The sequence below is a fragment of the Chlamydotis macqueenii genome, chromosome 14, assembly GCF_036417535.1.
Source record: "Chlamydotis macqueenii isolate bChlMac1 chromosome 14, bChlMac1.mat, whole genome shotgun sequence".
NCBI classification, from domain to species: domain Eukaryota; kingdom Metazoa; phylum Chordata; class Aves; order Otidiformes; family Otididae; genus Chlamydotis; species Chlamydotis macqueenii.
The window spans coordinates 4,066,434-4,087,564 of NC_141569.1; the positions used below are offsets into that span (position 1 = coordinate 4,066,434).

General features: G+C 40.3%; 1 protein-coding gene across 10 annotated transcripts in view; it reads left to right on the top strand.

The window, feature by feature from the left end:
• Window positions 1–21,131, top strand: part of ANKHD1 (ankyrin repeat and KH domain containing 1) — a 123,033-nt gene that overhangs the window by 55,438 nt on the left and 46,464 nt on the right. For 8 of the 10 annotated variants that reach the window (XM_086758851.1, XM_086758842.1, XM_086758844.1 and 5 more), the window contains exons 8-15: window positions 2,366–2,603; window positions 2,827–3,018; window positions 4,435–4,544; window positions 10,408–10,464; window positions 16,702–16,789; window positions 17,231–17,358; window positions 17,525–17,668; window positions 18,366–18,468. In XM_086758851.1, the coding sequence (XP_086614977.1) occupies window positions 2,366–2,603; window positions 2,827–3,018; window positions 4,435–4,544; window positions 10,408–10,464; window positions 16,702–16,789; window positions 17,231–17,358; window positions 17,525–17,668; window positions 18,366–18,468 (1,060 nt within the window). The remainder of the gene's footprint in view (window positions 1–2,365; window positions 2,604–2,826; window positions 3,019–4,434; window positions 4,545–10,407; window positions 10,465–16,701; window positions 16,790–17,230; window positions 17,359–17,524; window positions 17,669–18,365; window positions 18,469–21,131) is intronic. The other 2 variants (XM_086758846.1, XM_086758852.1) reach the window with 1 other exon arrangement.

A 21,131-nucleotide genomic window follows, 5' to 3' on the forward strand; every position in this document is an offset into this window, starting at 1 on the left:
AATAAGGAGTTTGGAACAACGCAGTTGCAGTGGGTGTATGCTGTCACCTAAAGGAGATTGTAGCATGACTGCAAACTAAATGTTTTAATTGGCCCACTGTTCTGTTTAGGTTTAGTCATATTTTAATTTTTTTTCCCCTTTTTTTTCTTTTTATTTCATGGTGATATAGCCTGAGCACTAGGTTGACTTGGAGGCTATTAAATGTCTCACTTGGGCAAGATAAAGTTGTGTGGGTTGCCTGCATGTTTTTAGCTCTTGAATATTCCGGACTAGTTTGCATTACAGAGTGTGTATTGACCTTTAAAAGCAGCAGAGAGGAAACTGATCCTTTGAAGTCCCAACCTGAAGCTGAACGATGGAGTTTGTTCCTTATCTTTTGGCTGCACCCTTGCAGATGGGAACCATTCCACCAAAATACTGTAACTTTTCCCAGTCTTCACACTGTTTTCCAACTAATGAATGCTGCAAATACAGGAAGCTGAGTTGTCTGGTCTCTAATCACCTTGTGTGTGCCCCTGAGTTTTAGTATGTTTTGGTCAAGATGGAGTGCCACTCCTAGGATAATGCCTTTACTTAAATGATATGGTAGTTGGCTTTTAGCCAGCTTCTCCAAAAACAGCAGCCTGTCTTTAATTTACACTTGATTGCTGTCAGTCTGAGGTTACTTACTACCTGCTCTGTAGTTAAGTTAGGACGGATGTTGACAGGAGTTACGTGTTTGACATATGTCTTGCCTCCTTTTCTGTAGCTCTGTGTTAGCTATTTGAGTTACTGTTGGAAAATTCTGATGAGATGAGGATGGGGAACAGGTAGTTCACTTGATGTTGCTGATCTTGATACATAAGAAGTTCTTTCACTTTGGGAATTAGTGGAATTCTCTAGCTTTACAACTTTATAAATTGCTCCTACATATCAGTACTCTAGCCTGGACAGCTCTGGCTTAAATGTTGGGCACGGAAGTGTCCTAATGGCACTTTTTGACCCTTTTTGTCTTCCTTGGCAAGAAGTATTTAGTTCTCTAGCAAAATCTGTCAGCATGAATTGAGGCTAGTTTAAAGAATTAATCCAGCTTAACTGTCAAATCCCAGGAAAACCACTGTGTCAGGACAGAGGGCTCTAAATCATCAAAGCCACTGACAGTTTACTCCTTCTGGAAGAACCCCATTTCTTTGGATGGCAAATGGAGTGACCAAGGTGATGCATCTAATACATATGCACCTGCAGTATGCAAAGCAGCAAGTGATTTTTCTGTCCAATGAGAGATACAAAAAGCGTGCTTCAATTCAAGTCTTTTACTTGGAGTTCCCATTCCGTCCTATTAATTGTGTCTGCTGAAGAAAGGTCTGATATGAAATGTCCTTTGATTAGAACCTCAAGCCTTCTGTATCTCACTGAGAACTCTTTGCATGACTTGAACCTTCCCTGTTCATTAGATGTAGCTAGTAATCTGTTTCACTTTTCCAAGAACTCTCCTCCAAATTGTTCCAAATTGGTCCCAGTTTCTTATGTTATGTGGGAAAGAGAAACCAATGAGTACTTCTTCTCTCCTAATGCCAAAAGTTCTTTACATTTTCCCCTTTTCAGAGGTATTGTGGCTCTCTACAAACCACACTTTATATAAAACATTTTTTTGGTACTTGATCTATTTCAAGTAACCTTGAGGAGTTTAATAGTTTATTGAGAAGCTGACAGCTGCACTTACATTATATGCTTTGATTGGTAAGGGCTCAGGCTGCTCTTGCAGTCCTAATTCTCTTCCCTCTGTGGCAAAGATTACTTCACCCCAAGGCACTTTTCAGTCTCCTTTAAGATTATTCAAGTCTTACCGCCTCCTGTTACCTACCTTATTCTAACGCACTTCAGTTTTCTGCAGGTATCTATCCCAGGATCTAGAAACTGTGGGGCTTTATTTTTGTTTGTAGAAGCCATGAATCAACTAGAAAGAAAAATAAAATCATCTTTCTGATGCTTGTTGTGGGGTTTAGTCATGGAGTGGGTTTATTACTTATGGTACTTGTTTGCTGTCTCTTACTTTTGTGTCCCAGGTATTTTGCTGGATATTTAAGAAAGTCTTATCGCATAACTTTGCCTGCTTCCTTAAGAAAGAAAAAAAAAAAAACCTAACATATATCTAGCTCTTTTTTTCTTCATGCATTTAAACCTAACCTAGATGTAGGTGGAAACATAAATGTCAGTTTAGTTCAAGTATTAACATAACTATGTCATGAATTGAACCATCATACGTAAAAAGATGCTGTGTTTTTAGGATCATTTTCAGACCTAGTATGATAGTAGTTGCAACAACAGCATCAACATTAAGTGACTTCAGCTGCTTCTGATTTTTGTGTTCACCTTTGTTTTGTAGGATGGACACGTGGAAGTGGCACGCTTGCTTTTAGACAGTGGTGCTCAAGTGAATATGCCTGCAGATTCATTTGAATCTCCACTCACTCTGGCTGCTTGTGGCGGACATGTGGAGTTAGCAGCTCTTCTGATCGAAAGAGGAGCTAACCTGGAGGAAGTTAATGATGAAGGTTATACTCCTCTAATGGAAGCTGCCCGGGAAGGCCACGAAGAGATGGTAGCATTGCTATTGGCACAAGGTGAGATCACTGTTGTTTCTCAAGAGTTCATTATGAAGAATTCACTGTTGACTGTTTGCCATTAGGTATTCTGTGCAAATTCCTCTGATGTAGCATGTGTCTGTCACTGCTCGTTGCTGTAACAACAGAGCAAAGCTAAACCACCCAAAGTGTGGAGATGGTGAGCTTTTGCCTTCCTGCCCTGTGTCTGGTCAGTTAAAATAACAGCTGTTTTGTTTCCTAGGGGCAAATATAAATGCACAGACAGAAGAAACGCAGGAAACAGCTCTTACTCTGGCATGTTGTGGAGGGTTTTCTGAAGTAGCTGACTTCCTTATTAAGGCAGGAGCTGATATAGAACTTGGTTGCTCAACACCTTTGATGGAAGCTGCTCAAGAGGGTCATCTTGAATTAGTGAAATACTTGTTGGCAGCAGGTATGTGTACAGTGCAAATGATCTAGCCCACAGATATTACAGACTTGATATTCTATATGATGTAGCAGATACCTGGGCTTGATAGTGGCAGTGTTGTAACAAGAAACTGTATTTTTGGATAACTTGCAAGAAGAAAAAAGCATATGTTATACCCTAATATTGTTTGATACTGTTAGCAAAGTGCCTCAGGGAGCAGGGATTCTGTTGCACATCTAAAACATCAACATTCATTAGGAACGTTGTTTCCACGTAGTTGCATTTAGGACAAAACATTAATAAAAATTCAACTTTCACATGATACACTTGCTTTGATCCTTATTGTCTGCAGTCAGTCTCCATGAATAACCAGTATTTTAGGAATTGTGCCCTGGAATGTGCTGAATTTTGGTGATCAGTGAGTTTTACTATGACATTATACAGTATTAAAAATTAAATCGTGCTGGAGTTGGAGGGAAATGACACTTCATTGTTTGTCAGTTTCAAGTTGGTAGGACGAAAGTGTAGTAATACTGCTTAAAATAATAAATAAATAAAAAGGAGTGAGTTCTTGAAATCTTCCTTGTTATGGGAGGTGATTTATTTGTATGCTCTTTTCTAAGAATAAACATAAAATCCTCTGGATTTGTAATTCTAGAAAGCAATGCTCGCTGCTCATCGAAGGACAGTAACAACTGTGTCTCTTTGTGCAGTGATACCAGCATGTGACACCCGTCACCAGCTCACTTGGAACGCTGCTTGCACTTCCTTTCTGATAATGTAGAAAGTTAATTGAGGAGCCTTGTTTTGGCACCAGGGAGTCTCTTAAATATATCTCACACCTTGAAAATAAGAAAATGGCTAATCACATTGGCATTTTTTGGGAAGAATAATACATTACATAGAAAGAATCATGCATAGTTTTCATGTAGATGGCATATATGAAGCTAGTCAAATTATTTTAAAAATGGTTTTAAAGCAAATTGTTTTAAAGAGCAGGGAAGAAATGAAATTTGTAGAAGTATATGGTCTTGTAATATTAATAAAAATTCAATAACGTACATTTTGTCTGATTTTCCTTGGCCTGCAGCTCCCTGTCAAATGGATAGTCTAGACAACTGTCTGGATTCACTTTTATTTGTTGTAACAACTGAAATCTTCATTGCTGTAGAGAGAATGTAGGAATAAGTGACCATATAGGTTTAAGTCCCTAGATTGCCAGTCATGCTTCTTCCAAACCCTGGCTTATCCCCTCTCCTCAGAGCATTTTTACTACAGGAGCAATTTTTACCATGAGGGCAATGCTCTTCGACTGTAGAAGCTGTCGGTCAGTAGGATATAGCTGTTGTCACAGATAGTGTCTTGATTTCTGTGTTCATCTGATGTGACAGACTTGATAAGAAGATGTCCAATAAGAAAAAACCTATGTTGTGTTTCTAGGAGCTAATGTTCATGCCACCACAGCGACAGGAGATACGGCTTTGACCTATGCCTGTGAAAATGGACATACTGATGTTGCAGATGTGTTGCTGCAAGCTGGTGCTGATTTGGTAAGACTTCTGCTGTATCTTGTGGGGAGAGTACTTTGGTTTCGAACTGTATGGTAAAGCTTGTATGCTGATAGAGCAGGAAGACGATTTTTAGCAATTGAGATTCATATACAGGTGTGAAAGGAGGAATTAAAGAGTCTTTAGAAAAGCCTGCATATTCCGTTTTATTTGAAAAATGAAAGTTCTTATTGGGTAATCTTTCATTCGTTAACTGAAAAGTTTACACTTGTGACAGTTGATTATCTTCATTTCAGTATAATCCATAAGTTTAATTGTTTAGCAGGATGTATTTCTGCATTGCTTTTATGCATTATGCTACTTTATTATTCCCAGTCTTTCGTGGATTAGTTTACCTGCTCCACTGCTCTGAATTTAAAATATTTCAGTATTAGGAGCTACTACTTTCTCTTTTAGCATTAGTTTCTGAACACTGAGAATCTCTTAACTTTTTAAAATTGCAACACAAAAACTCCCAAACTAAGCAATGCCTTTTAAATGACCTGCATAATATAAGTTCTTTTCTTTGTTTCAGAACTCTTTCCTTTCTTGTGACTCATGGTTTTAGCATATTGCTTTCAGTGTTTCTGTAACACATTTAATCATAACTAAGTTGTTTACATAATTGTCTTGACTTTTTTCTTTTGTGCAGCGGGAGACCTAAAACGGCCTCTTCATCAGTTATGTTTGTTTGGTTTTTAAGTGGTAAAAAGCAATTGATACCTTGGTCTTCTAAAGGAGTTTAGGAGCCTTATGTTTAATAAGGCATAAGCAGGGAAGATGGTTTTTTGCTTGCCTTTTTTTTTTTTTTTTTTTTTTTTTTTCCCCAACTATTCACCTTTCTTTTTCCACACTCTCTACTTGTGTGGGTTTTTTGTTTGGGGAGGGGTTTGGGGTTTTGATTGGATATTTTAGGGCTTTTTTTCTTTTAAATGAGAAGAATGCTAGAAAAGCTTATCCTTGAACCTGACAAATCAACATCCTAATGAAGTTACTTCAATTTCAGTCTTAAAAAATAAAATACTTCATTTAAGTTTGTTTACAAATATAAATACATTAATGCTGTAACTGTGAATTAATAATATTTCCACTTTTTTTGGTGAATATACTTTTTTTTTTTTACCAGGTTTTATTAATTCTTCTGCAGTAAAGTTCTGCTTTGTATGTTCCTACCGGGGAGGGAGTTTATATTAATGAGGGGGTGTGTTTGTGGGTTTTATGGGACACCTGCTGCACTTTGCTGAGTTCGGTGTTGGGTACTGAGCCTCAGCCACTTTCGTAGAGGCAGGATAGGTTTTGAATTCTGATTGTAAGTAAATGGGGAAATGCCTGCAAAACTACAGCAATGTTTACGGCAGGTGGCTTGGGTTTGGAGCAGTTTCCTTTCAAACCTCTACGTTGCTTTGCTTTATTAGAAGTTGTAAGCTTCTGCAAGCTGTTTTGAATAAATATGTTATCTTTGTATTTATTCTGAGGAAGATTTCTAAAGTGTGTTGTCTTACTGCTGGAGTATGGAAAGGCTTCTTTGGCAGTACCATGGGATATTATTCTTTTAGATTTCAATTGTATTAGCAATTTAAATGAGGCTAGATGACTTCACCAAGTTGTCCCAGGAAGTCTGTAGTGGAGTAGGGAACTGAATGCAGATCTGGACTTAGACCGTAGGTCGATCTGTCTTCATTTCTCTAGTTAATTTTATTCTCCTTCTGGGATTCAGACATAGCAAATGAAAGCACATCTCCAGTTGCTTTTCTTTTTCCTTTTTCATCCTGCAACTTGAGTCTTTCCTAGGATTCTTTCACTGATATTTAATTGTTTTCCAGAAACTTTCTTTATACTTGAGGTTTATATCACAGTTGCTGAAGAGCTGGACATCTTAGCCTGTTGTGGAGCGGTCCTTTTTGAGGAAAATACTGGTTATGTCTTGTTTTGCAGATTTTTCTTCTTCCTGATTCTAGATTAAGGAAAGAAAGTTGATCATTCTTCCCCAAATTAAAGTATGAGCACTGGCTGTCAAGATCTGTTGCAATCAATTCTCCCATTTCTTTCCAATCTAGAGCCTTTATTCCGAGATTTGGAAAGCCTATAATTTACTTTAAGACCTCAGATCTTTCTTGGCTTCTCAAGTTTATCTTCAATTGCCTGGAGGTCAGGACTGAGTGGGATTTGAGGTGCAGGTTTTCAGACTGCAGATGTGAAGAGGAGTCTCCTTCATGCTGGGTTAGCCACATTGGCGGAGGGAAGGAGATGTTTCTGTCATGGGGTTTCCTGTATTGTGCTCATTGTAAACTGAAGTCTTCCAACTTTGTTGAAGTTACTCGACTCACTCTACTGAACTGATTCTGGTGTGTTACTCATGTCCAGTTGAGGTTTTCTCAGTCTCAAAAAAGAACTATGAGCTAAAGTTTGAGCATAATGAGGGTGGTGAGATACTGCTACAGATTGCCCAGAGAAGTTGTGGATGCCCTGTCCTTGGAAAAATTCAAGGGCAGGTTGGACAGGGCTTTGAACAACTTGATCTAGTGGAAGGTGCCCCTGCACAGGACAGAGGGGTGGACTAGATGGTCTTAGATGATCCTGTCCGACCCAAACATCATTATATAATAAGTTACTCTGGTCCCCAGTAGAGTTTTGTCTGAACTGGGAGCACAAAAAGGCTATTGTTCTTGCAGGTAGAAAATGGAAACTCTTGCTTTTCAGGGACTGATCCTCTAGCCTGGATATCAAATATGTAATTCAGTTTGGCAACCAGTGGAGATTTTGAGAGCTCCATTAGATTCATAAAGGAATCTAATAGGAACTAGGAGAACTAAAAGAAAATAATGGCTGAGATGAACTTTCTTCAGTTTGTGGTTAATTTTTCCTTAAAACTCTGAAGTGGCAAGTTATATGAGAAATGAACAGTGTCAGAGACACACTTACCTGTGTCTGCTGGACAGCTGCTCAATCATGTATGGTATTTTGATGATTTTTATCTCCTTGTGCCTAATTGTTTACAAAGTCTGGCTTGTTACCAATTATTCTGATGCTTTTCTGATACTCTTCTTTAAGGGATCTGTCTTTTCCATGTCCTTACAGGGATAAAGTTGGCCTGTCAAAATCTGTAACAAAACTAGCTTGGCAGGCCTACACCTTTTCTTGTTAATGTATGCATTTTGAAATTGGCTCGCTTTTGCCAAGTATATGAATGACTTAATATGAGGCATATCTGAGGACTCCAGCCTGTGATCCCATCTGTGCCTTAGTGGCATTCTAGTTCCTATAATGTCTGCAGAACTAGAGACTTTCAGGGTCTCAGTCTGAGCTCCTGCTGCTGTATCAAATGTAAATTTTACTTGTTTACAAACTTCTTTATGGAGTCAAAACACCTACTTAGACTTTGTGAATAATAGGAGTAAAATTTTGTAAATTAGAACTCTGAAATAAGTGTTTTTCCAAGCAGTGGTATGGTTTAGTAGCTTCAGGAGGAGATAACCAGCACTTCAGTAATACAGCTATTTACCTGCATGGCAAGGATTTGTCTAATCTCAAAGGTGAGAGAAGACTTGTTTTTCCTGTAGGAGTTCTGGTTTTTGTCCCTTCTTCTTTGTATTTTTACTAGTAGTCACCTTCAACTCAAAGCTTGTATGAGGTAAGATGTGCGTGGTGCATGTAGGAACTAGGACTGTAAAGCTCGAATAGTATTGCTGATATTTAATGAGAGGTAATATCCCGCTTTTAAGCTGTGTACCTTTCTATAAACTAAAAGGGCCTGTTTGGATGCCTGTGCCCTTTTAATGTAGAATCAGACCTGGAGGAAATGCTGCACATTGGAGATTCTAGTCTCCTTTTTAAAAGTGACTGTTCTTGACAAGGTGGTTGGATCTTTGTCTGTTTCAGTGTAGCTGAAAACAAAAGAGAGTGTGTTCTTTTTTGGATAGTGATAAGATCACAGCTTTTCTCAGCTGAGAGGTGCAGAAGATAGTTTTAAATTGGGATTTTTCTCATCTGGGCTGTGTTGCAGCTGTACATGAGGCTCTGCTACATAGTAGAGTTGATTCAGTGATGAAGTTTACCTTTCTACTACAAGATATGAGTGCTTTTATGCTGAAATTGAGAGATGGAAGAGAACTCCCGAGGGCGGTTTCATAGAATCATGGAATGGTTAGGGTTGGAAGGGACCTTCAAAGGTCATCTAGTCCAACCCCCCTGCAAGGATCAGGGACATCCCTGACTAGATCAGGTTGCTCAGAGCCTCATCCAGCCTGGCCTTGAACGTTTCCAGAGATGGGGCCTCCACCACCTTTCTGGGCAACCTGGGACAGTGTTCTACCACCCTCAGCGTAAAAATTTTTTTCCTACTATCCAATCTAAATCTACCCCCCACTATTTTAAAAACATTACTCCTTGTCCTATCACAACAGGCCCTGCTGAACAGCCTCTCCCCATCTTTCTTGTAGGCCCCCTTGAGGTACTGGAAGACCGCTGTCAGGTCTCCCCGGAGCCTTCTTTTCTCCAGGCTGAACAGCCCCAACTCTCTCAGCCTGTCCTCGCAGGAGAGGTGCTCCAGCCCTTTTATCATCTTCGTGGCCTCCTCTGGACCTTCTCCAACTGGTCCATGTCCTTCTGATGTTGAGGGCTTCAGAACTGGACACAGTACTCGAGGTGGGGTCTCGCCAGGGCAGAGTAGAGGGGCAGAATCACCTCCCTCGACCTGCTGGCCACGCTTCTCTTGATGCAGCCCAGGATGCGGTTGGCCTTCTGGGCCGCAAGGGCGCATTGCCTGCTCATGTTGAGCTTCTCGTCCACCAGCACTCCCAAGTCCTTCTCCTCAGGGCTGCTCTCAATTCATTCTCCGCCCAGCCTGGATTTGTGCCTGGGATTGCCATGACCCAGGTGCAGGACCTTGCCCTTGGCCTGGTTGAACCTCATGAGGTTGGCACGGGCCCACCTCTCCAGCCTGTCAAGCTCTAAACCTCTCAAGCCTGTCAATGCATCCTTGCATTTTTCTTATTTTACACTGTCAAGGTCTCCCCAAACCTCTTTATATTTGTTAAAATTTCATGTGTGGCTTTCCTTAAAAGACTAAAACTGTCTACCTGTCATCCACATAATTCCAGTTGCAAAAAAAACCCAAACACCCACAAAAACCCCCAAAACCAGGCATGTCAAACTAACTCTTGATTCTTCCCCTATGACAGAATATTTTTAGACAGATGTTTTTGTCATTGCAGGGATCATTGCCTTCAGCTGACAACATCCCTCACACTAACATGGCTCCTTAATTAGAAAGTCACTTTCCTTTGTGTGTGGCACACCGCGTGTTTGGTGCAGTGTGCATAAGGCAGCATTTGGACATTTACAAAAGTAGCCAATACTTTATAGATTTTAACAAAACCATGCATGTCGTTACAGTGAGGGATCTGAGAAACTGTCATGTTTTTCCATACTGTTTCTTGAACCGTCAGGGGAAGGTCAGAGATTTCAGGTCTTTTTGGAGTTGGCCATCAGTCTTAAAAATAAAGCAGAAGATTGCAGGACAGGTGAAGCTAAGTTTTGTAGTTAACACCTTTTGGATGTTGTGTTGCAGTGTACAATGAAAACCTCTTTTGCCACTAGTGAACAAAAAGTCATCTTGTATTTAACGAGATGCTACGTGTGACCTTTGTGCTCTCTTTGTGAATCTGAATGGCATGTGGTAGGAGTCTTAACTGATGAGAGCTGCATTGCTTGGTCTTACCCTTGTGCTTGCTTGCCTAATTCCAGCAAAACAGAGTTTTCAGCTGGTGGATCTGATCCATTTAAGTTCACATTCCAGGTCTTCATGACCAAGAACAACATTTATTTGTAGAACAAGAGCCGTGAGTTCTTCTTTTTCCTTCCGCAGGACAAGCAGGAGGACTCGAAGACTATTTTGGAGGGCATAGAGCCGGGCAAGCATCAGGTGAGGTTGGCCTTTGATGCTTGTAAGCTGCAGCCTCAGGATACATGCTAACAACAAGCATGGCTTTAAGGCATCTACTTTTTTCTTTTTTTTAATTTTCTTTCCAAAAATACAAAGACTTGCTATGTAGACTAGACATGTCATCTTTGTCCTGCATTTTCCCTTCTGTTGGGTCTTCTGAAACCCTGTTTTTAAAAACCAGTATCTCAGCCTTCACAAATGCAGGAAGTTATCTCACTGAGTCTATTAGCACAAGTCGCTATGTTAAACCTGTTAGTACATATCTAGTTTCCTGTAAGGTTGTCTGTTTTCAGGTATTTACTTAAACTAGAGACCTATTTGAGTTTTTAGATGCCTCTGAAATATAATTTGTGATGTGTGTCAGTAAGGTTATCTGGGACAATTAGGTTGATGACTGCTAGAATGCTGTATCTCTTGATAGGAGTTCAGTCTTGAAAATTGTCAAAGTGGCATAGTGTTAAGAACTGTATTGTTTGGCTATTGTCTTGCATCAAAACCTTTGCCTAAATACATTTACTTAGAACAACATTTAGATTTCCATTAAATGTCCACTACTGTCATGGATGAGAGAGGCTTGTTGAAGAACTGAAGAGAGCAGTTGGGCCTTTACTTTGAAAGGGGACTTAACCTGCTTTGGCATCTGTTGGAGGAACAACACAGTAGGGCATTAAGCAATCCAGGAGGTTCATGGAATGTGTGGATGATAACTTCCTACTGCAAGTGATACAGGAGTCAATGAGGAGAGGTGCTATGCTGGACCACCTCACCAACAAGGAGGAGCTGGTGGGGGGTGTGGAGCTTAAGGGCAGCCTTGGCTGCAGTGACCATGAGATGCTGGAGTTCAAGATCCTCGGGGCAACAATGAGGGCGCACAAGCAGCTCACTACGCTGGACTTCAGGAGAGCACACTTTGGCCTCTTCAAGGATCTGCTTAGTAGGATATAATGATATAAAGCCTTGGCGGGAAGAGGGTCCTAGGAAAGCTGACTAATGTTCAAGGAGCACCTCCTTCAAACTCAGGAATAATGCATCCCAACAAAGAGGAAGTCAGGCAAAAACACCAGCCAAGAGGTCTGCATGGATGAACAAGGAGCTCCTGAACAAACTCAAACACAAGAAGGAGGCCTACAGAGTGTGGAAGCAAGGACAGGTAGCCTGGGACAAACAGGGAAATTATCCAAGCAGCCAATTTAGTAAAGCTGAAGCTCTGATAAAATTAAATCTGGCCACGGATGGCAAGGGCAACAAGAAAAGCTTCTGTAGGTAGGTAGGTCAGTGATAAAAAAGAAGGCCAGGGAAACTATGGGCCCTCTCTGGAAGGCAATAAGAGGCCTGGCTACGTGGGACATGGAGAAGGCTGAGGTACTCAACGGCTTTTCTGCCTCAGTTTTGGCCAACAAGGTCTCTAGCCACATCGTGCAAGTTGCAGATGGCAAAGGTAGGTACTGGGAGAATGAAGAACTGCCCACTGTAGGAGAAGAGCAAGTTTAGGACCATCTAAGGAACCTGAAGGTGCAGAAGTCCATGGGACCTGATGAGATACATCTGTGGGTCCTGAGGGAACTGGCGGGTGAAGTTGCCAAGCTGCTGTCCATCGTATTTGAGAAGTCATGGCAGTCTGATGAGGTTCCTGATGACTGGAAAAGGGGAAACATAGCCACCATTTTTAAAAAGGGGAACAAGGAAGACCCAGGGAACTACAGGCCACTCTGTCTACCCGGCAAGATCACAGAGCAGATCCTCATGGAAACCGTGGAATATAAGGAGGTGGTTGGTGACAGCCAGCGTGGCTTCACCAAGGGCAAATCATGCCTGACCAATTTGGTGGCCTTCTACAATGGGATTACAGCATCAGTTAACAAGGGACAAGCAACTGATGTCATCTACCTGGACTTGTGCGGGAGAGCATCAAATGCTTTGCACGACAACCTTGTCTTTAAACTAGAGACATGGATTTGACAGTTGGACCACTCGATGGATAAGGAATTGGCTGGGTGGCCGGACTCAGAGAGTGGTAGTCAACGGCTCGATGTCCCAGTGGAGTTCGGTGATGAGTGGCGTTCCTCAGGGGTCTGTGTTGGGCCTGGCCCTGTTCAACATCTTTGTCAGTGGTACAGACAGTGGGATAGAGTGCTCCCTCAGCAAGTTCACTGACAACACCAAGCTGTGTGGTGCAGTCAACACGCTGGAGGGGAAGGGATGTCCTCCACAGGGACCTTGAGAGGCTGGAGAGGTGGGACTGTGCCAACCTCATGAAGCTCGACCAGGCAAAGTGCAAAGTCCTGCACGTGGCTCAGGGCAATCCTAGGCACAATTCCAGGCTGGGTGGAGAATGGATCAAGAGCAGCCCTGAGGAGAAGGACTTGAGAGTGCTGGTGGACAGAAGCTCAACATGAGCTGGCAACGTGTGCTTGCAGCCCAGAAGCCAACCACATCCTGGGCTGCATCAAGAGGAGTGTGGCCAGCAAGTAGACAGAGGTGATTCTGCACCTCTGCTCCCCACCTGGAGTGTTCAGCTCTGAAGCCCCCAAGATAAGAAGGACATGGTCCTGTCAGGACGAGTCCAAAGGAGGCCACGAAGATGATAAGAGGGCTGGAGCACCTCTCCTGTGAGGACAGACTGAGAGAGCTGGAGAAGAGGAGGCTCTGGGGAAACCTTAGAGTGGCCTTCCAGTGCCTAAAGGGGGCCTACAAGAAAGCTATAGAGGGACTTCTGAGAAGCGCATGTAGTGATGGGGTAATGGATTTAAACTGGAAGAGAGTAGGTTTAGATTGGACATAAGGAAGAAATCCTTTACTGTGCGGGTGGTGAGGCGCTGGCGCAGATTGCCCAGAGAAGCTGTGGATGCCCCAACCCTGGAAATGTTCAGGGCCACATTGGATGGGGCTTTGAATGACCTGTTCTGGTGGAAGGTGTGTCTACTACTTGCAGGGGAGTTGAACTAGGTGATCTTTAAGTTCCCTTCCAGCCCAAACCATTCTATGATGATTCAACGATGATGGTGAAATGCAGATTTTGTTCTAGAACTTTAAAATAGCATGCTACATTGGAAGCTATCTTGAAAAAAATACCCTTGTGAATAATACTTGCCAACCACGAATATTTGTGAACCAAGGAAAATAGTAGGGGTGGAGGGAGAAGCCCTGATGTAGCTGACCTTGGAATTGTCTGAAACAGAGAACTTGAAGTAAAGAATTAAAAAAAAAATTTAAAAATCAGTGATTGACTTTAGATGCTTCTGATGACACTGCTTTAGCTCTACTCTCTGAAGTATTGATTTGTCTAGAAAGGGAATAATTATTACTGACTGGATCCTCGTCTCCTTTCTGAGTTGAAGTGGAAAAGGTGCAGATAATGTAAACTCTTACATGATTTGAGTAATACTCTCATTTTCCCTTCCTTTCTATCTGGTTCCCAAACCTACAGAAAATTCGTCTTGGGCCTTCTTTCTATTCAGGCAGAATTAGCAGGAGAGCACATCACTCAAGTGTTTAGAAAGTGGCTTTTCTAGTCAAAGCTGGTATAGTTGTTCTCCTTTATCCTCCTTTCTGGTCATACTAACTGCAATATTTCTCAGGGTTGGAGCAGTGAAGAGAGGCAGAATACTGTGGTGAGTCCTACAGTGCAGATAGGTGGGGAAATTGTCTTTGAGTACTCCTTGCTAGTTTTTGTTCTTACAATATAAGCATTTGCATGCTCTTCACATTAATACAAGGAAGAAGCGCATTGTGAAGTTGATGGGGGATGCTTTTGAACAGCTTTTATGTTGTCTGTCTTGATTTTGATTATCTACTACAATTAAAAAATATATATTTGAAAAGAAAAGATGCAAGTAGACAGAGGCACTGCACTGGCTCAGCTTCTCTTGTCTTGTGCTAGATATTTTCCCTTAAAGCTTGAGTTGATGCTATCTGCTAGCCTTTATTAGGGCTAAATAGCGTGCTGAAGTAATAGAATTAATTTAATTTTAAAATCAAATATGCATTTCTATCTTCCAATTTGAAAAATACCATCAAAATGCAGTAACTTTTGAAGATTCACAGCAGGTGGGCACACTAATGGTTTAGTTAGGCTGGACAGATGATGTGTATGGTACTGCAAGTATTTGAAGTGTATAATAGTTGAGGATCAAGTTCTGCTTGCTTGATGAAGCGACAGTTGGTTAAACTGGGCAGAATAACTACATTGCATTTCAATGAGGAAGCCTCCTGACATCCATGTTTGAGACTTGAAGTCTGTTAGGAATAGCGAATGTTGCAAATAATGTTATCTTACTGCTAGTTATCTGAAATGCTACTTTTGAATGCAATACAGGATGGCTTTTCACTATCTGGAATATAGCTAAGATAACCTAAAATTTTGTTTCTTGCCATCTTTGCGGTTGCATCAGTGGGGATTTAGAAATGCATATTACAGGGTTTGGGCAGTAGTGTTCTGGTCCTGCTTGACGAGTGAGCTGGTGTTCAATAGTTCTTTGCATCTATAGCTGCTTTATGAGTGACTTGCAGGCAGTACCAGGGATTTACTGTGCATAACGCAAACAGCAGCATCTGGCTTTTTATGATTTATTGGCAGTGACTGAGGAAGGAAAAAGCTATGCCAAATACCAGAGTAAGCATCAGAGCTCAAGGGTGTGCTACTCAATCTTGGACATCATAGGGGGCACATGCTAACATTATTAGCTTTACATATCCTGCAAATATTTCTGGCATGCAGACAGTCCAAAAGTATGTATATATTTATTGACAGCTAAGAGGTCATGTGCCCTTGGAGTAGAATCTACTTATTTAAAACAAATAAATAAAGGTGACTTCAGTAGTAAGTCTGTCAGGCTTCTTATCTGTCTGTGTGTGCTTATGCGTTATACTATGAAGTAAGCAAAGAAGTTGAGCGCTACCGTGGAGTTTAAATGTGTGTTAAAGTGGTGTACAATAATACAAAGTTCTTACGGAAGTGTAGGAGCAGAGTATTTCCCCTCTTGCCAAAGTGCATAGGAGAGAGGTACCATAACTCCTATTACAGGAAAGAATTGGTTTGTATTTTCTGCACGGGGTCAGTCTCATGTAGAAAAGCCAGTCAAGAGATTTCTTCCCTGAGTGTATGAACAGAAAGCTAACTGAAGATGCAGCTTGCAACCAAAGCAAACCGTGTGTCAAAGGACATTATGCAGAGTTTTCAGGAATACTGAAACCAGGGGGAGGGTTTGATTTGTTCTGTCAAATCTATTCTTGTTCTTTTATATTTGTAAATAGCAGTATCATCCACTGTCAGTACTAAATGTTAACTTTCACTGTCAGATATGCATGCAATTCCAGAAGTAAATAGCGAACTTAGAGCTTGGCTTCCCAGATATTTAATTTTAAAACCCCACAGTCCTAGTATATTATTGATCAGACTGAACATTCAGAGCAAAATATGAACTCTCCCAGGAAGATGATGTTCTCTCCCCTTGATGCTATGGGAGGGCTGATGTGTATTAGTCAGCATTCTTTCTGGGATTGATCGTGTCTACATAACAGGCTAATTTTCTAGTTCTTTTACTTCTCTAATACAGTTGTATTCAACCACATCTTTCCAGTATTCAGAAACTTTTTAAATTAGAAAATTGTCACTCATTCCTTTTTTTTTTGTTGGTTTGTATCATCCTTTTGTCTTTTTTCTGCTTTATTGTCTCTTATTTGGAGACTTTTTGTGACCTGCAGTGATTTGTCACATTTTTATTGCTGATCCTCTTCAGCATGTTTTAAAAATGTTGTCTGCACTTCAGGCATTATTGCAATTTTAAAGGTCTGGCATGCAGCATGTAACAGCTTTCAGAACTGTTGCACATCAGTTCATAGTTATTTGTATACTTCCTGATGCTGGATGATATTTGTGTTAAATAGTCGTCCCTTTTTGAGGAGGAAACAAAGTGTTACTGTTCTGAAGTATGTTATGCATTTGAACACTAAAATAAAAGGGGATTTGTAAGTAGGGAAACCTCCTTGTGTGATAACAGTATGGATACGGTCTTAATGCTTTTTGACAGTGTGATTCCATATTTAAGGTAACATGAAGATTGATTACAGTCAGTCTATATTGATTACCATCAGCTTGTAAGATAGATCTTCTGCTGAGACAGGTTGTTTTGATCCCATTGCAAGATGATTCAAAAGCTGAAACAATGGCATAATTTTTTCCCCATTTATACATCTGTTATTTCTTCTTTACAACAGGAGCATGAATCTGAAGGTGGAAGAACCCCACTAATGAAGGCTGCACGAGCTGGTCATTTATGCACTGTGCAATTCCTTATTAGCAAAGGTAAGATACTGGTTTAACTAACTAATTTAAAAACTTAAAATGCCACTTTACAATTTTGCATGTTTGTATTCCTTCTTTAAAATGAATCTGGTTATGTGTATGAGAGCATTTGTCAAATGGTTAAGGGTTTAAAAATTTACTGTGTAGCAAGATGGATAAGTGCTTTGAAGGAAAATTTAGAAGTTGTGCTTTGTACATCATAAGTGCTCCCTCTCTCTTACCACTTACAAGGCCCACTGTTACTGTCATTACTGCCTTGTCTTGGCAAGATGAGGAGGATGATGTGTAGAAGCCATGAGTTACTCAAAATCCCTAGAAGTGTCTGTGAATTAGGAAAATTAGAAGAGAAAAGTTTCTCTGTATTCCTGAAACTACTTTACTTGCTGCTACTTCCTTTTAAAAAGAATTTCCTTGTGTTTAATTGACATCTTCTCTTTACAGGTGCCAACGTTAACAGGGCTACAGCTAATAATGACCACACGGTGGTGTCACTGGCATGTGCAGGAGGCCACCTGGCAGTTGTTGAGCTGCTCCTGGCTCATGGTGCAGACCCTACTCATCGGCTGAAGGTATTCACTTAAAACTATGCGTTTATTGTAGGTATTGGAAGAATGATGTAATTGATTTACTGGATCAGTAAATGTGCAATTTTACATGGTCTAATTCATATCTTATGTGCTACACCAGGTAGCAAAATTAATCTTCTGGCTTTTTATTTCCAAAATCTCACTTCAGGATGGCTCAACAATGCTCATTGAAGCAGCCAAAGGAGGACATACAAATGTTGTTTCTTACTTGCTGGATTACCCAAACAATCTTTTGTCAGTTCCTGCAGCGGACTTGTCTCAACTCACACCTCCATCTCAGGATCAGTCTGAGGTAAGGCGTAAGGAAGTTTTTTTTACATATCACCATGAATGTTGCAAAGAAGCGCTTCTGTAGTAGTTAACTTCTGAAGTTAATTTAGATGTGAACATATACAGTGGAAAGAGCTTAAAAAATTCTATGCATTTGAAAATGGTAGAGAGTGAGAAAGTTGATGAGTGTTGTCTGCAGTGTCCTGAAGAGGACGTGAACTTTGTTCACTTTTCAGCTCCTTAGACAGGACAGTTCCAATCCTAGCGTCTCAAAAGAATATTATTTTCTTGGTTGCATTTGCTCAGTATTTTCTTTCAACAGTTCTAAACCTTTGAGACAGCACCTCTCAAATGTTGCTGATTTTGTTTGTTATGTGAAAAAACATACACTGTGTAAATTTAGAATTGGGCAGACTGGAGAGGTAGCTTTCCAGTGGAGTACGCTGATTAAAAGCCTAAAGATGTTAACAGTTTTCCAGCCTGCACAGCCCAGGATTTTGTGAAGAGTAACACAGTTAACTTCAGCATATTACCCACAATAAAATAACATGGGACAGGTCATACCAAGAGGTAGCATAGCATTCACAGTTTGGGAAAAGTGGAATGGAGGTCTGCTCTAGAACTGTATCTTTGTCTTTAACACTTCAAGATCTGGTCCATTCAAATATATATATTTTTTTTTTTAAATCTGAGCCTGTGTTTTGTGTCTTTGTTTTAAGGTTCCACGTGTACCGGTGCATACGCTTGCTATGGTTGTACCTCCCCAGGAACCTGACAGAACCCCTCAAGAGAACTCGCCACCTCTCTTGGGAGTGGTGAAAGGTTAGTATGTAGCCATTCAGAGAATATGTGCAATTTGGAAACTGATAGACTGGGGACAATTTTATTATAGCTGATGCATAGTATAGTCGACTCTATTAATTTTTGAACACCTCTAATGAAGTATAACTTAAAAGTATTTTATGTAGTGCATAGCTTTTGCTTATTTTCTTGTATTCTACAGTATAGTTAACACTGGTTATTCTAATTTTATTATGCTTATTCTAATTTATTAGAATTATGCTAATTGTGTGGGTTTTTTTTTAAGAAAATAACTGGTAATTGCAATAATGCAAACTGATTTAAAACAAAAGTTAAACTCTAGGTGTGGTGTTATCTTTTGAATATTCTACATTGGTCATCTAGAATAGCTGCAACTATTATCCATGAACTTGACATATCAACTTTTTTCTGTTCCCACAGTAGCAATGAGAACATGTTAGCACTGTAAAATGCCAATGCAGATCTACTTACAGGAGAACTTTTTCTTGTACTAATAATAGTGCTCTTTAATCATAACATCAGGGTTTTTGCTTTAAACATGGTTGAACCAACTGGCTAAAACCATTTGCAGTTATTAAATGATGAATTTAGCAGTTTGTTTCCAGCTATGGATTCTGTAACAAATTTTTCACGTCTGTTAAGTCAGCTCAGAAAGGGAAGCAGATTCTCAAGTGGAAAGTTAGAAATTGCAGGTCCTAATGATTTACAGTTTTGGATGGGGATATTAAATATTACAGTATCCAAAGCTGACTTTACTTAATTCCTTTATTCTGGAAGTGCTCGGTGCTTTCTAAAACAAGCAAACAGAAAAATCCCAGGGGCACAAATGAAGAGACAAAAAAATTATATACCTAATGGTGTTTAAGTGTGCAGCCGTGACACTCTCCATACATATATGCCATGTGTATGACTTCTCACATGCAGTTTTTGTATCATTTTCCTAGTATGTGTGACACTTGATATTTTGGATTTCATAAAGATGTGTACCAAACAAATGAAAAGAATATGCAACTTCTGGTTGAAATAAAACAGCAAAAAGCTATATACCAGCATCTCTGCCCTTACAATTAAATAGCTATTAGTATTGCAAAGTGGGTTAGTGTTCTGGAATTTTGTGATGCATGGGAATTAATGAGAGATTAGTTGATACTGAATTAGAAGACTATAGTTATAAGCTTAGTCTCATTATTTAATCAAATGATGAAAAGTAAATACTTGACTGTAGTTTAAGAAATAACTCATTTAAAAAAAAAATGATTGCAAATGTCAGCACACACTTAAGGTGTGTTTTTAGCAGTACAGTGTTGGAACGGGCACAGAGCAATCTAGCTGTTCTCAGTGTTTCAGGACATGCTTCATTTGTGTCAGTGAAAATAATCTGTGATGCATTGCAAGCGACGTAGCAATTTGAAATGTGCGATTTGGCTGATGAAGCATTCCTGAAAATTTTGTGTGCAAAGCTCTTGTATCTCAGATCTTTAAGGAAAAAAAAAAGGTATTTTTGTGATAAATGCTGTGTAATCATTGCAGTGATACCACTCCGCTACTTTAACTGCGACACAGTTAGTGTTCTTTAGACTTCCATTCTTAACTTGCTGTATGTACATGGCTTCATTGTACCAGACTTCTATTGTTAAACTTCTTGGGAGACAAGGGTCGGAATAAGGTGTGAATAAAAGTGTGTTCATTATTTCCAGAGTGGGGAAGAAGCAGTCATCTTATGTAACAAAATTGTTTATCCCAGAGAAGATAAATTTCTTGACTTCACAGTTAGAAGTAGCCCCCTGAGTTTTTGTATAAACTCTTAACTACGTAGAGGAAGGAGAGGAACACCTAGCTGCTACACCTCAGCGCAGTCTGATTTTTAAGGACCTGTACTAGTTTTGTAAGAAATGCAATAGTAACAGCTTGTTTCCTGAAGAGTTCTTGGCAAGTCAAGTGTAAAGCTAGAATACACTTTTGTATTACTGTTACTATTCAAATACAGTGTGAGCTTTTTCAAGAGGAATTTATGATGTAACTTTGAATTGCGTTATTATTCTTCAGTAAAGCAAGAAGGCATATGGAATAGATATCATTTGAATCATTGTTTTGGCAAAAGATTTTAATATCAATGTTTAGCAACTGAAAAGAGAAGCACTTCAGAGCTGACAGTGCATCTACAAAGACTCAGATAAAGGTGATACGCAAAGATGGTAGGTAACCTCCTAAAGAGCTGAAGAAAAATCAGGTGAAAGAAGCAGCAGAACTAGTTCACAGGACTGAACATACCTCAACTCTTTTGTGCTTAGGATGGATTGGTTTTAGTGCACTGTGTCTAGCACTTATCTGTTGCGTTTGTGTAAAAAGGCAGTTCGGCTCTGTGCCTTTGTGGGGAGGGGCAGGAGATCCCTTCCTTGGCGTTTCGTACTTCCTGCTGTCCTCGCTTGAACGCAGTCAGGATTGCTCGGCAGCCAGCAGTAATTCTCATGCAGCAGCTCAATACAGAGTGCCTTTTAGTTAGAAAACGCAAATGTGCTATTTCTGCAAGAACAGAACTGTCTCCTGCTTTACCCTGAGGGGTGTAAAGTGCAGTGGCTGTGTTGCAGCTCCAAGTGCCCTTGCATCTAGTTCCCTGGGGCGAGGGGGGTCTTGGTGCCCAGCACATGAAATATCAAAAGGAA